The following is a 13,143-nucleotide window of genomic DNA, read 5'->3' on the forward strand; positions in this document are numbered from 1 at the left end:
GGTCCACCTTGGTTCATTCTTCGCACTGATTTGGCAACATATTTTAGTTTTTTGCCAAGATGACGGCCCACTGTTCCTAAAACGATATGATCACATCAATGTGCGGATTAATATTTTCGTTAAAAGTTCTAAGTTATCTTGATATTTATTTTGACATAGTAAAAACATGGCATATCTGAGCTTTAAAATGATTTTCAAGCCATGATTTTATAATATTTATAATTGAGCATTTTGAACTAAACTTTATTTCAAACAATGTTTAGAATTGTGAATGTATCATGGATATTGGGAATGTTTATTAGTCAAACTGATTACAATTGAACATACAGAACAAAATAGATTAGACTAGAATGAAACAATACGCGGTGCATTCTCTTAAACATACACAAATTGTCTTGCAATTAATTACAAAACATTACCGGATAATGTATCGCTTTTTGTGAAACGAAACCAATCAGTTATCACGTTGCCAATCCATAATATTATACAAAAAACAACAGAACAAAATCATGTTTTCTACCGTGTGATTCTATTTGGTCATAGATCTCCTCATCCTCATCTCTCTCTTCAATCAGAGGTTGTCTTCTGTCTGCAGAACTACTGCAATGGGAGACATAGAGGATATTGAATGAGTTTAGGTTGAGTATTGAATTTATCGAACGTGTATTTTATTCAACAAAATCAATAAATTTAGCTTTAAACATACACGGAAATAACGTGTAATGCTAGCATTTCTTTACACTCAGTATGTTAGTATAACGCAAATTACGTCACGTCAAACTATATGCACGACCGTACAATACCATTATTATGGATCAAAATGGAACGAGTATGTGATGAAGTATTTTATTTCATATTTTAGTGGATGGTGAAACCATATTAAATAATTTCAAAGTTATTGAATATTATTTTCACAGCAGCTTGACTATTTGGATGCCAAATACCAGTATGTGTAAATACGTATCTTTACTTGATTTCGAAAAACACATGGACATTTGAACTTACTATGTCCAAAATGTAACAAAATAAATGAAATTTTACAGAATTATTTTTCAACAATAACAATGTGTTGTTATGATTTTATGAAGGCATGCATTAGAGTTCGTGTCAATAGCGGCAAATAAAATGTGAAAATATCTTTAAAATCGTTTAAAAGCATGAAATAAATAGTTAATTTCTTTGTTTTGTATGTAAGATCAAATAATATTCACCCGTGAACACAGGCTTTTATATATTTTTATATTTAGCTAAGCCACATAAAATTATATCTGGTGTTCTGTCAGTGAAATATATATTGGTCTTACGTGCAAAACAAACAGATATAAACTATGTCAAATGTTTTTATTACTGCAGAACATTAGTATGATTTTGTAAATTAACGTTAAATTCTTTATGAATATTTGTTATAATACAAAAAGGACGCTCAAATAACCGATATTTCCTTCAAATCATACATTTAAATTTAATGGCTTCCAAATGAAACTTGTAAAGCAAAACAGGTAATAAGTTACTCATGAAAATATCTCCTAGTTGAAGGATTTATATCCTGTAATCGAGATGCAAGCTCTGACCGCCCTGCTCCTAGGTTTAACCTCCTTCGCTTTACTGGTGGGAGTGGTCTGTCTATATATTTATCCTTCGCCCTACGCGCCTCATGTTGCATTTCCAATCTCAATTGATCAGTTTTTGGAGCGTTTGCATGCTTCCTCATAGTTGCCTGGATACCATCTGTTATAATTCTGGCGGTTTGTGATAAAGCTTGTCTTGATCTTCCAAATTCGGTCATTGTCTCATCCAGACGCCTTGAAGTTGCACTTAAACCATTTTTTGTTACAGTCAATTGATACCTGTATTCAAAAGGAATGAATAATTATTTAATAATTGTAACATTTAAACGAATATCTTTTTAAGCTATACTATGTCACGCTTTTTTCCAAAGGAAATCGTTACATTAATATGATAGTATGCCAGATCGATCAATTTATAGTAATGTAAGGTGACCATATCTTGAATAGCCAAATATTGCTATGATCAACTGGTAAAAAGAAAAGAAAATGTGTTAAAAGATCAAAACGTAAATAAAATAAAATAATAATCACTCATTTATTCACTTATTTATCATTAAAGGGATACTCAGGCAAATTATTGACAAAAATATCAAAATGAATTTATGTACTAAAATCACGCTGGAATGACATTTTTTTAAATGTCCCAGCATGAATTTCTGTATAAATTCTATATAGTTTGGGTTTGAAGCGTAAATATATCTATATGTTTAGAACGAAATTTAAACACCGACAGAATCACTGAGTAGTTTTAAAACAAGTTATGTGACTTGAACAAACATTGGGAGTTACAATAACAGACATTGTGGATATTGTATGATCAAAACAAGCTAAAGCCATTCATTTGACATGTTTTTGAACGTTTCCAGAGCTCACTTTCACAGTTATTGTGAAATTTTAACGCTCTTACCTGACCCATGCGGGTCAAGTTAGGAAACTGCCACTTTATTTGTTATAAGGAGAACAGTTTTGTTCCTGTGACTGCCTAGTGTATTCAATTTGAGGACATTAACATAATAATGAATGAAAAATTAAAGACAAAGAAATTATATTTTTGCCTGTATCTCCCTGAATAATGTATATCATAATCAATTCTGTAAATTAATAAGAAGGCGCTAGAATGGAATAATTGTGTTTATCAAATAGTTTGTTCTCAAATGAATGGTTGTTCAAAAAGCAACAACATGAAAACACTTGAAAGCAGGATATATTTTTTAAAATTAAATATTTTTTAAAAAGTATTTTAACCTTGACCCTGTTTTCTGTAAAGCCTGCAGTTTGGTCTCTATTTCTTTTTCAAACTCCTCGTCGTTCTCACTGTCATCAGAATAATCTGGCAGGGGTTCTGCAATCATTGTATCTATAATTCCTCTTGCTCCTTTTGAATCAACATCCTTTTTTACTTCATTTAAAGATTGTTTAGCTTTGAAACCAACCTTTTCCAGAACAAAAAACAAAATATGTCAATATTTCTCTACCTGCAAAGTAAATCATATGCAGTATATATCCGCACATTTATTTATGTTACCCATACGTGCGCACCCCCCCCCCCCCAACACACACACACATACACTTTCTTCAAATCTGTTGGGAAGGTTTATTAACAAAGTAATTTTACTCTCTTCTAAAGCTTACAGGAATAATTTGTGCCCGATACAACAACAATAAATACGTCAATTGAGTATAAAAAGGATATTAAAAGAATCACCTGAGGAAGAGGGTTTTTCAGTTTTGTTACGGATACAAGATGTTGGAACGTTCCCCACCTATGTATTATCATACCGATAAATTGAAGCAACAGAATAGCTAAGTAAAAAATGATGAAGAGTAATCCCAATAAATCAACTTCAATGGCATTATTAGTTGATGCACTTCCATCGGTATCTTCTTGGTTTTCCTCCAGATAGTCAGGACTATCAGGATTGTCAGACGATCCCTGAAAAACAATTGTTTAAGAAGAAATGTCCATCTTATAATTATTTAAACAAAAAATAACGCATAAACATAATGAAATATAATGAAATAATTATATAAGACGAATTGAAAAAAGTCATTAAAATAATTTCGATTTATTTTAAGAAGTAAATATATACCTTACGATTTTACACATAGTCTGAGTAAAGTTTAAACAAACTTCTATAACAATGCTTTCAGATATACTAAAATATTATTAAAAGTTTCGCAAGATTCAATGCACAAGTGTATATGTTCTTACAGAAAACTTCAACGATATGGTTGTCGGCCTTTCAAACTGAAACATGAAGTTGATGGCAATCCATAGTAAATTTATCATCGCCATACCAAGTGCAATATTGTTCCGTAAGTCTATCAAACTCTTTGCAGTGTTCTTTATCTCTTCCACCTCAGGGTTTAGAGGTTTCAGATATCTTTAATAAGAATAAATGTTTCCAAAAACAAATCATTTAATGTAAGAGAAATTTAGTAAGTCATGTAGTAATACAAAACTGTATTTTCTCTCTGCATTTAGTAAAAGTAATAAACAGAGTTTTTTTGCTAATGAGTTTTCGAGTTGGCGTGAATAAATTAGGAAAATAAGATAAGAAACAAGAGGGGAATGATGGCCATAAATTGCTCACCAGAAACAACTGTTTTTCAGTGGTAGAAAAACATTTTCAAATGGGCTCAACTTCAACTTTTCTTCTAGTTATAAAGTTTCACTACACTGTTTTTGTTTTTCATAATAAAAAAATAACCTTTCACAAAAGGCTCAAGTTCCAAGTTCATTGTTTCTTTACATCTGGCAAGTAAAGCATGTCAACCCACGCTTTCTTATTTCTTTTTCATACTTAAACCTTTTTATAAAAGACTACGTAGGAATGGTATAAACAAAGTTGTTTGATGATCATACATCCATTAATAAGTACAGTGTTTAAAGTAAAATTAGTAAAATTAATATGTGCAAATTTGACAAAAGGCTACCTAGGAAAGCTACAGATAAAGTTTGATAATCATCCATCAATTAGTTAAGTAGAAGAACATTTGAAAAGGTTTTTTCTATTCATAGCTCTGTTTACCCCTAAAAGGGGAGGATTGAAATGATATGATATAAGCAATTTAAGTGTGACTGTCACAAGGATGCTTCAAACCAAATTTGAAGTGAATCTGCCCAGCAGTTTTAGTGACGAAGATTAATGTTGACGCATGACGACGAAGCACCCCCTTTGATACTAACAGCCCACCATGAAACTTCGGTTTTGCTGAGCTAACACAATTCCAAAATTTAAATGTAATATTCTTAACAACACTTTCAATTATCATATTAATATTTGGCCAACACATCTCTGTTTCTGCTTCATTTCATTAAGTCAGTAATAATTATATAAATCCAACGTGCAGAATATATCTTACTTGGTTATAAATCTGTCCCAGAATTTCAATTCCTCTGAGGCGAGTGGAATCACTTTCCCGTTTCCAAGTTCCTCGCACTCTACCCAAGCTGGATTAAACAGCTCGTTACGCGACTTTTTAACTTTATCGTATATCGTTTCCTCATAGTCATCGTCAATATTCCTTATGCTGCCAGATACGTAGTCATGTCTTTTTTTATGTTGTGCGTGGTGTGGTTGTTTCAATATGCCCTTAAGTTTGACCTGTGCAAGTTGTTGTCTATCCGTGTTGCCAGGTTCGTCATGATCTATTGTATCGTCATCAAGAAGAACCGTTTTTGTCGGTGCAGGTTTGGGCTCATTCTTTTGGTTAACAATTTCCTTCAAATGCTCATTCATTTCTTTTAGCAATTTGTTTGTCTCATGGAAACTTAAATCCTCTTTCTTTGTATTTTGGCTCTCTGTGAATTTGCTCAGAATATCTTTAAATTCTTTAGTAGAAAATGTAGGAAAAAGTCTACCGAAAAAACCTCTTTCTTTTTTTTTCTTTTCCTTTTCTTCAGCTTGCCTTTTTTCTATTTCTATTTCAGCTGGAGTTTTTTTCTTTGGAACTTCTCGAGTACCCCATGATACATTATTCAAGTTGGTCAATGAATATATATTGAGAAGTAAGAAGCCTGTTGGTATAAGAAGAAAATAAAGAGCTCCAAAAACGATGCATGACCACTCCTTTGGGTGCAACAGCGCTGAAAAGGTGAATGCTATAACTAGAAAACCTAAAAATATGACACTTGGATGAAATGGACTCTCTTGAGCTGCGGTAACTATTGTTCCAACTAATACAATCATCATCACAAACGCATATAGTGCTGTCAATATCTCTGCTACTTGGAGTTGTGTTTTTTCCTTCACATAAAAGCATAAGATAAAATAGAATATCGCAGGTGCAAGAGCAATAACATATCCCCATATGACAGTGACTTTAAAGACAACCATGTTAGCGCCGGCAATCATCATTAAAACAGTTGCAGGGCCGACAATTGTAGACAACAACAATGCACCCTGATACAGGATATACAGCATGCTGATGTTGGAGTTTACATATACGGTGTTCTTGTAGTCAGCAAGAAGGTCAATTATGTTGAAAACGGTAGATGGCATCCATCTTCGACGTTGTTTAAAAAACTCAGCAAACCTCTCAGGTGCGTATGTGAAAGCATCAGATCCAGCTGCATAGTCAACTCGATACCCCTGCTGTAAAAGTAGTGTGCATAACCATCGATCCTCGCCTGAAAAATACAGAAACAGCATAATCGCAAATGATAAAGCATAAAATAATTAGTCTGCTTGATAATTTTTGAAAACTGAAAAGGTCGCTCTTTGGTTAGTGCGGTTGTATTATTTTGGATTTCAAGTCACACATACACTGTTTAGATCATGCGAATGCTGGTAAACCGCATGAGACCTTACATGCATTAAGGCACCTAAGAAGAACCAGGGAATTTCTGCAAGATAGCTGGATAATTTCCTAATATAAGATTATCGCAAGTCTAAGCCACCTTAGCTATAAATCTATCAAGGTTCTTTTTGTCTCCTAGATTTAACACCGTTTTTGATTTCTGGTGAGTAGAAAGAGTCAATAAAATATGTAAACAATAATGGAATACAACAGTATATATTTAGTACGCTTTTAAAATACTAATAAGGAGCATCATATGATGCTTCTTTTCAAGTATTGTTATTTTTACATTACATGTGTAAACTGATTGAAATGCATTGATCCCTGACCTGTCTAATTCTAATTATCAGATTAGTGGAAACAATAAAAATTAACCACATCATATTTGTTTATGAAAGAGCACATGCCATTTTTTTGGTTAAATCTATTGTTGTTCAAATGGAAGGTCAGAGTAGGGATCTATCAATTTCCTTAAAATAGAATAAACAGTTAAAGTTTGTCCCTCACTTAGGCCATCGTTTCTTTCATCATCATTAAGAAAAATATATAAACAACACATATTATAAATACATTTACCGTGTAAACCGTAGTTATGACCACCTAAAGTTGTGGTACTGGTACTATTCATCAATTTACTAGTAAAAGTTATTTTGTAAGCTTTGTCACACGTGCTTGCTATGGACTAAGTTCCTATTTGACAGGTTTTTGCTTTACTCAATAATCAAACTCGATGAACTGGGGTTAATAAAACATTTATCAAAAATTGTGTTCTGTCCTTACTTTATAAAATTTCATAACATTACTTTCGATATTAATATAGGGTTAACGCACGTTTTTCCGTGTTATAACTTCTGCAGAGTCCCGATGAACGGTTGGTACCCGAGCCCGGTAGGGCGAGGGCTCCAACAGTTCCGAGGGACTCTGCAGACTTTATAACACTTGATTAACGTGCGTTGACGCTATTATAGCATTTTTTTTAAAAGATTCATGATGTATATTTTTAATACAAAACACATACATTAAATCCTTTTGCTTGTACGATATTTATCCAATTCTACATGGTTTACGTATTCTTTTTATTTTTCCGGGGCCAACTACTTGGGAAATTCAAATAAATGCTCAGAACCGTTCGAAAAATCGAAGTTTAATTGATTCAACAAAGCTGATCATTAAAGATTTATTAACTTAAGAAAAAACTACATTAAATTACTCTGCCCAAGACAAAACATGACCCTCAGAAATTCTTAGAATGATTTCAGATTGACGGTAGAAAAAAGATCAGTGACATCAGAATCGTTTTGTTTTGTTTTTTCAAGCTCACAAGTTTATAAAAGAATATCGGGCACTAAACATTATTCTCTCAAAGAAATATAAAAAGCATTTATCAATATAAACATCAATAAAACAACATTTTCTCATATTCATTTTGTGTTATCTTGTTTTGTAAGTTAATTTGAGGGTTAAACTAAATGACATTTATTTGTTTACATTGATAACTGAGAAAGGGCGACAACCAAGATTAGCGGTGATGTCTATACACCGTATTTCCGGCATAGTAATTTGATAGCTGCTCGCCGTTATGCGATTGAGGCCCTCGAATAAATAATTTCCATATAACTCTTGACCGTATGTATTGCGCATAGGTAAAACCGGGCTATAACAAGAGCGCGTGACTATGTTAACACATGGTTTTGGTCCCGTTATAACATGGGCAAAAGAGGGGAAAATAGCCGATTTTATGTTATAATATTTAAAAGTGCAAATGATGTAAAAATGTAATGACGAAATTACAATAAAATAGATAAATGATTATTTGTTTACATAAAAATTTGTATGAATTAAGTATTACTCATACCTTGATCATACATAAGGTGATGCGCAGCTTCTTTTGGCAGAATAGTATACTTCTTCATTACGTTATCATCCATAAGTGCTGACCCTCTGAACATAGAAAAACATCCGGGACTGCAAAGTACACACCCAAGAACATGCTCCGTCGCTTTCTGTAGCCAGTGAGCGATAGCGTACTCGAACTTTTGAAACCAAACAACAGGCCCTTGAACACAAAAACGTTTACATCAATTTGCTAATAAGAATTGATCATGTGAAGTTTTTCACTATATCTAACCTCTTTTAAATAAAGTATATAGAGGATATTTGTTTGTTTGTGTGTAAGATGAAATTTTATTTCATCGAGTGGGCTTTAAAAACAGTATTCTCACGAGTGGCGTAGCCACGAGTGAGAATACTGTTTTTAAAGTTCACGAGATGAAATAAAATTACATCTTACACAACAAACAAACACATTTTCCTGTATTTTATGCTTAAAAACAGGTTAAAACGAAATTTCCTGAATATTTACGTTAATATTAAAATCTGTTTTCCCCATTGAGAGCCTCAAAAAAGTCGAATTTCTCATTAAATACAAGAAGTCATGGGCTGAAAAATAAGTTCCACAATCAATGTTAAAAGGTAATGATAGTATTCATTTAATTAAAATAATATGTCTGATCGCTTGTTTTAATAATAAAAACAAACAATTCTAGTAGAAGAAAAAGTCCAACCATCTATCCATATTTCTGTTACTGACTGCGAATTTATATTAGACCTGGCTTTGTTAAATGTAAACGGCCGCCATTTTTAAAGTTGTGTATTTCGCTGGAGGAAAATAATTGTGTTTGATTCAGAGGGATATCATTTGGATTTGTTAGTCATACACCTTTTTTTAAAAAAAGAAAACTTATTGGAGGATTGTAACAGACAATAAATAAGTGTTGACAGATGTGTAAACATTCAAAAAAGTGGATAGGAAATTGGAAAACTTGGAAGCCTTACGAACGCTGGGTTGTTTACATATTCGTCGAGTGAAAGCTGCCGTTGCTTTTGAAGTTTTCATAAAGCATACGGCAGTTATTGCTCGTAGAATACTTAAATATCCCCAAATGTCATCAAGAGCAGTTTTGCATGTTGAAGGCATGTATTTTTCAGACTGCAAAAATGAAACAAAAAATTAAAGAGACGATATTTGGTGATTGGTAATTTGAATGAATAGAAGTGACATACTGTAAGTTTGTAAGTTTTCTTCTTTTTCTTAATTTTGATATGTAAGTTATTTATCAATTTCAGCTTTGCTTTTCTTTAAGCAGCATGACATTGTCGGAATAGTCAGCAAAAATAAAATTGAGGTACCACATGGGGAAAATCTTAAAAACGTAGTTTCGTCATTGAAAAGTGTGAAATTATAATTTGATAATTTTCACTGTGAAATTATCAAATATAATTTTCACGAATAAATCAGTAATCCACTGAAAAACATAAAATAAATACTTATATATCGTCTTATGCTAAACAATATGTGTACAATGCAGCACGACAAACACTAAGTACAATGTATGCATCTGATATCAAATCAATGCTGTACGACCAGTTGACTCCGATACATCTTGAGGATTTGCAAAAACATGTAAAAGGTTAAACTTAATCATTATTAAGTTTTGTTATCTTGATGAGTGTCATCTCTTCTAGAGAGGCTACAAAAACGAAACCGCTTTAAGAATCACACTTATCATAAAAATACTCATTAGCCGTTTGTTTTGTATAACACTCAGGCAAAAATGTTCTTTTAATACCTTTTCCAATAGGGTGTATTCTGCCGCAAGCAGCACCAACTTTCTCACTTTTTCTCATCCTGTCAAGAAGAAGGCGGACTGCACCAGGGGAAAAGTCTACGTCACCATCAAGCGCCAACAGAAACGTGTTTTGTGCCTAGAGTATATTTCAAATTCGGAACAAATAGTCTCTAATAAGGTTTATCATATACCCTTGCCCTTTTCGCGACAACGTAACAATGGTATATTACACTATCGCTCAAATTTTTGCTTAAGGAAATTGATTTAAAATAAACATAGTTTAAATAACATGCTCAATGCTTGCGTTTAACAATGAGCGCGTCAGTCTAAACATTTTTTTTCCTATTTACTGTTAACAATACTTTTATATTAATGTTATATTAATGCGGTTAGTATGTAAGAATATCTAATTCGTGTAGCAACTTTACAACTTCATTGAACTTGGTGAATAAAAATGTCATATTTTAACTCGGTCAAGATAATCAGTATTGGACATAAACTCAATTAATATCATCTATATGTTTTATTGATTATATGTGTACTATAGTAAGTTATCACATTGAATAAATGCTTGGGTTTATATCATATATCATATTTTTGCTATATTTATACGATTATTTCAAAAAATAAATATGAACAAAAGTAAAAATGTACCTTTTTAAGAACTTGGTCATCGAACGCCTGAAATATATGACTTCTGCCGATTGGTCCATTAGGTTTACTTTCAGAATCCCATTGTATTAAATCATTTATTTTCTCTTCGTTAAGTGCTGCTGAAACCGTTTCCTCACACATTCTTATTATCCGGAAACCCAACAAATAGTACATGTACATGACCTTGATAACAAGAAAAGAGCAAAAGCCTAACAAAGAGTTCAAAAACTTGAATTTTGAATCATTTTACGTTTCCTAAAATCGTAGTATATTTCTCAAGTTTGATTTTATTGAAATATTTTGACACATCTTGTGGCATGCAGCTTTAACAAAATTTTGTCATATGTCGGTGTTGGGTCAATTTGACCGAATTCCTTTATTACTAGCCAGACATAATCAGTTTCTCTGCAACTGACCGACCAGAATTCCTTATAAGTTCCTAATCAGCGTCGAGAGACAAATGACAATAACCCTGAATCATACAAAAGAAACAATGAAAGTCAAAATCATGCCGAACAACTTACTTACCTGGGACCAACGCTTCTTATGCCTTATTTTTTGTTTGTCTTTTAAATGTATGAAAAGGAAGTTATCCCCTGGCATTATATATATGACTTGTCCGCCATATGGGGTAGGAACTTTGTAAGGTGCCTTTATTTTCACAGTTTGCTCATATACACAGCTAAAATGGAATATCAGTACAATTAATACTTTATGTGATTTGTTTTAAAAAGTAATTTATGAAATAGATAACATACACATAATAACTGAATTCAAAAATAATTCACATTAACGTTTCTCGTTTGATTTTTTCTAACAAAAAGATTGTGTAGATGCTTGAAATGTAATGCTAGTAACAATTTTAATGTCAAACTTGTTACTCATGATTATCTTTTACGAGTAGCTCCTATTGAAATTACCTGGCGGCTTCCTCCATGATGGTTGCCAATAACTTTACATATTCATTTGGAACAAATTCGTTATTATCACCCAATGTCATTGCATCATCAAACAGAATGTGTGCTACAGTATTAAAAATAAGATATGTTTCAAATAATTTGTAAGCCGCGTCTTAAATGGAAGAGGTATATTAAATTTGATTTAACTTTTTGGCGTGTCATGGTCTTGCCATAATTTTTGTTTTATAAGTCAGATCATTTGGAATTTAGTGCTTTCAAGATTCAATATTACTTTTGTCAATTTTAGTTTTGTTTGACATCTCCTCTGTCTTTTCCTTTTATATGTCGACTTTGAAATGCATTTTTAATTAGTCTAATATGTCTTTATTCATGCTTTGGTCACATGCATTATCTTGATTCAGAATATTTAAATAGGTTCAACAGCAATGTCGTTTAACAGCATAAATATAAACCAGTTTGTAATAGAAATAAAAACACTAAAATGTCACAGTAAAAAAATGGTTTCACAATCGTTTTCGTTTGAATTAATAATATTTTCTAACTTTTATAGATTCTAAATTATGCCTAACTTGAATTCCGCTTCAGCAGTTTATAGAGCACAATAGTCTGTATAAAACGAAGCGAAATGTTGTGTTTCTTTGCCCTTTTAAGCTATAAGCTAACTCCTCTTAAAATTAACAACTGGTCGAGTCTGCTCATGTTTAGACTCGCTTTCGCTTTAAATTTTCATTCAGCAAGGATACAACTTATAGGTTACTGTACTTTATATGATGCAAGCTTTTTTTGATATCACGATTTAAACAATTTCTTTAAACAATAAGGCTGGCCTTCAATAAATCATTGCAATTTAGAGGCATGCAAATAAGAGGTTAAACATCAACATATGGGACCTACTTTCAATATCTTGAAAACGGAAACATTAAAAATAGCAAAATTACATGAAAATTGCAGATTCGCTTTGATTGAATCTGTACATGAGAGATAATGAAAAAAGTAAAACACATAAAAGTGATGGATCCAAGACCCCGAAAGACCAGAAAAATTAAACAGCACTGAAGTGAAGTACGGGACAACATTTTACAGCTGCCACACGGAAGTTGACACCTGCTGTTGTGATGTACAAATATCTGGAAAAAAGGATCCCTCAGAAGCATTGAAAACAGCAAAATTACATGAAAAAAAATGCAGAGTCGGTTTGTTTGAGTCTGTATATGAGGGATATTGAAAAATTGCAACATCCCTCACCCCGCATAGCACCGGCTTGAGTGGTACTCAATTCTAAACAATTTAAAGTGCTGGAAACAATGAGCCCGAAGGTCCAGAAACAAATATAACAACACTGAAGTAAAGTATGCTCAGCACAATATGGTAAACAAAATCAACAAAGAAAGGTGCCGTTCAACGAACGCATCCTTACACGACCCCGCAACAAATGGCCAGGAGTCTCCCCCCACCCCACCGCCAAACAAAAACAGGAAAGGGCATTAGGCTGAGCAATGACAGGATAATCACTTAAAAAATAAAAGGAAAATAAATAGTAACTGACAAGGAAATCAATTAGTCCGGACA

At 32.6% G+C, this 13,143-nt stretch overlaps 1 protein-coding gene across 1 annotated transcript in view; it reads right to left on the reverse strand.

Annotated features, from left to right (window-relative positions):
- Nucleotides 1–908: 908 nt before the first annotated feature.
- LOC132732998 (uncharacterized) overlaps nt 909–13,143 on the reverse strand; it is a 48,274-nt gene continuing 36,039 nt past the window's right edge. The window contains exons 29-38 of the mRNA XM_060719556.1: nt 11,575–11,677; nt 11,183–11,336; nt 10,655–10,837; nt 10,001–10,136; nt 8,227–8,427; nt 4,935–6,201; nt 3,781–3,952; nt 3,274–3,501; nt 2,814–3,001; nt 909–1,847 (exon numbers count right to left, since the gene is read on the reverse strand). Coding sequence (XP_060575539.1) covers nt 1,508–1,847; nt 2,814–3,001; nt 3,274–3,501; nt 3,781–3,952; nt 4,935–6,201; nt 8,227–8,427; nt 10,001–10,136; nt 10,655–10,837; nt 11,183–11,336; nt 11,575–11,677 — 2,972 coding nt within the window. The 3' untranslated portion in view covers nt 909–1,507. The remainder of the gene's footprint in view (nt 1,848–2,813; nt 3,002–3,273; nt 3,502–3,780; nt 3,953–4,934; nt 6,202–8,226; nt 8,428–10,000; nt 10,137–10,654; nt 10,838–11,182; nt 11,337–11,574; nt 11,678–13,143) is intronic.

Source organism: Ruditapes philippinarum, unplaced genomic scaffold, assembly GCF_026571515.1.
Source record: "Ruditapes philippinarum isolate M1 unplaced genomic scaffold, ASM2657151v2 ctg1486_1_1_1_1, whole genome shotgun sequence".
Taxonomy (NCBI): Eukaryota; Metazoa; Mollusca; class Bivalvia; order Venerida; family Veneridae; genus Ruditapes; species Ruditapes philippinarum.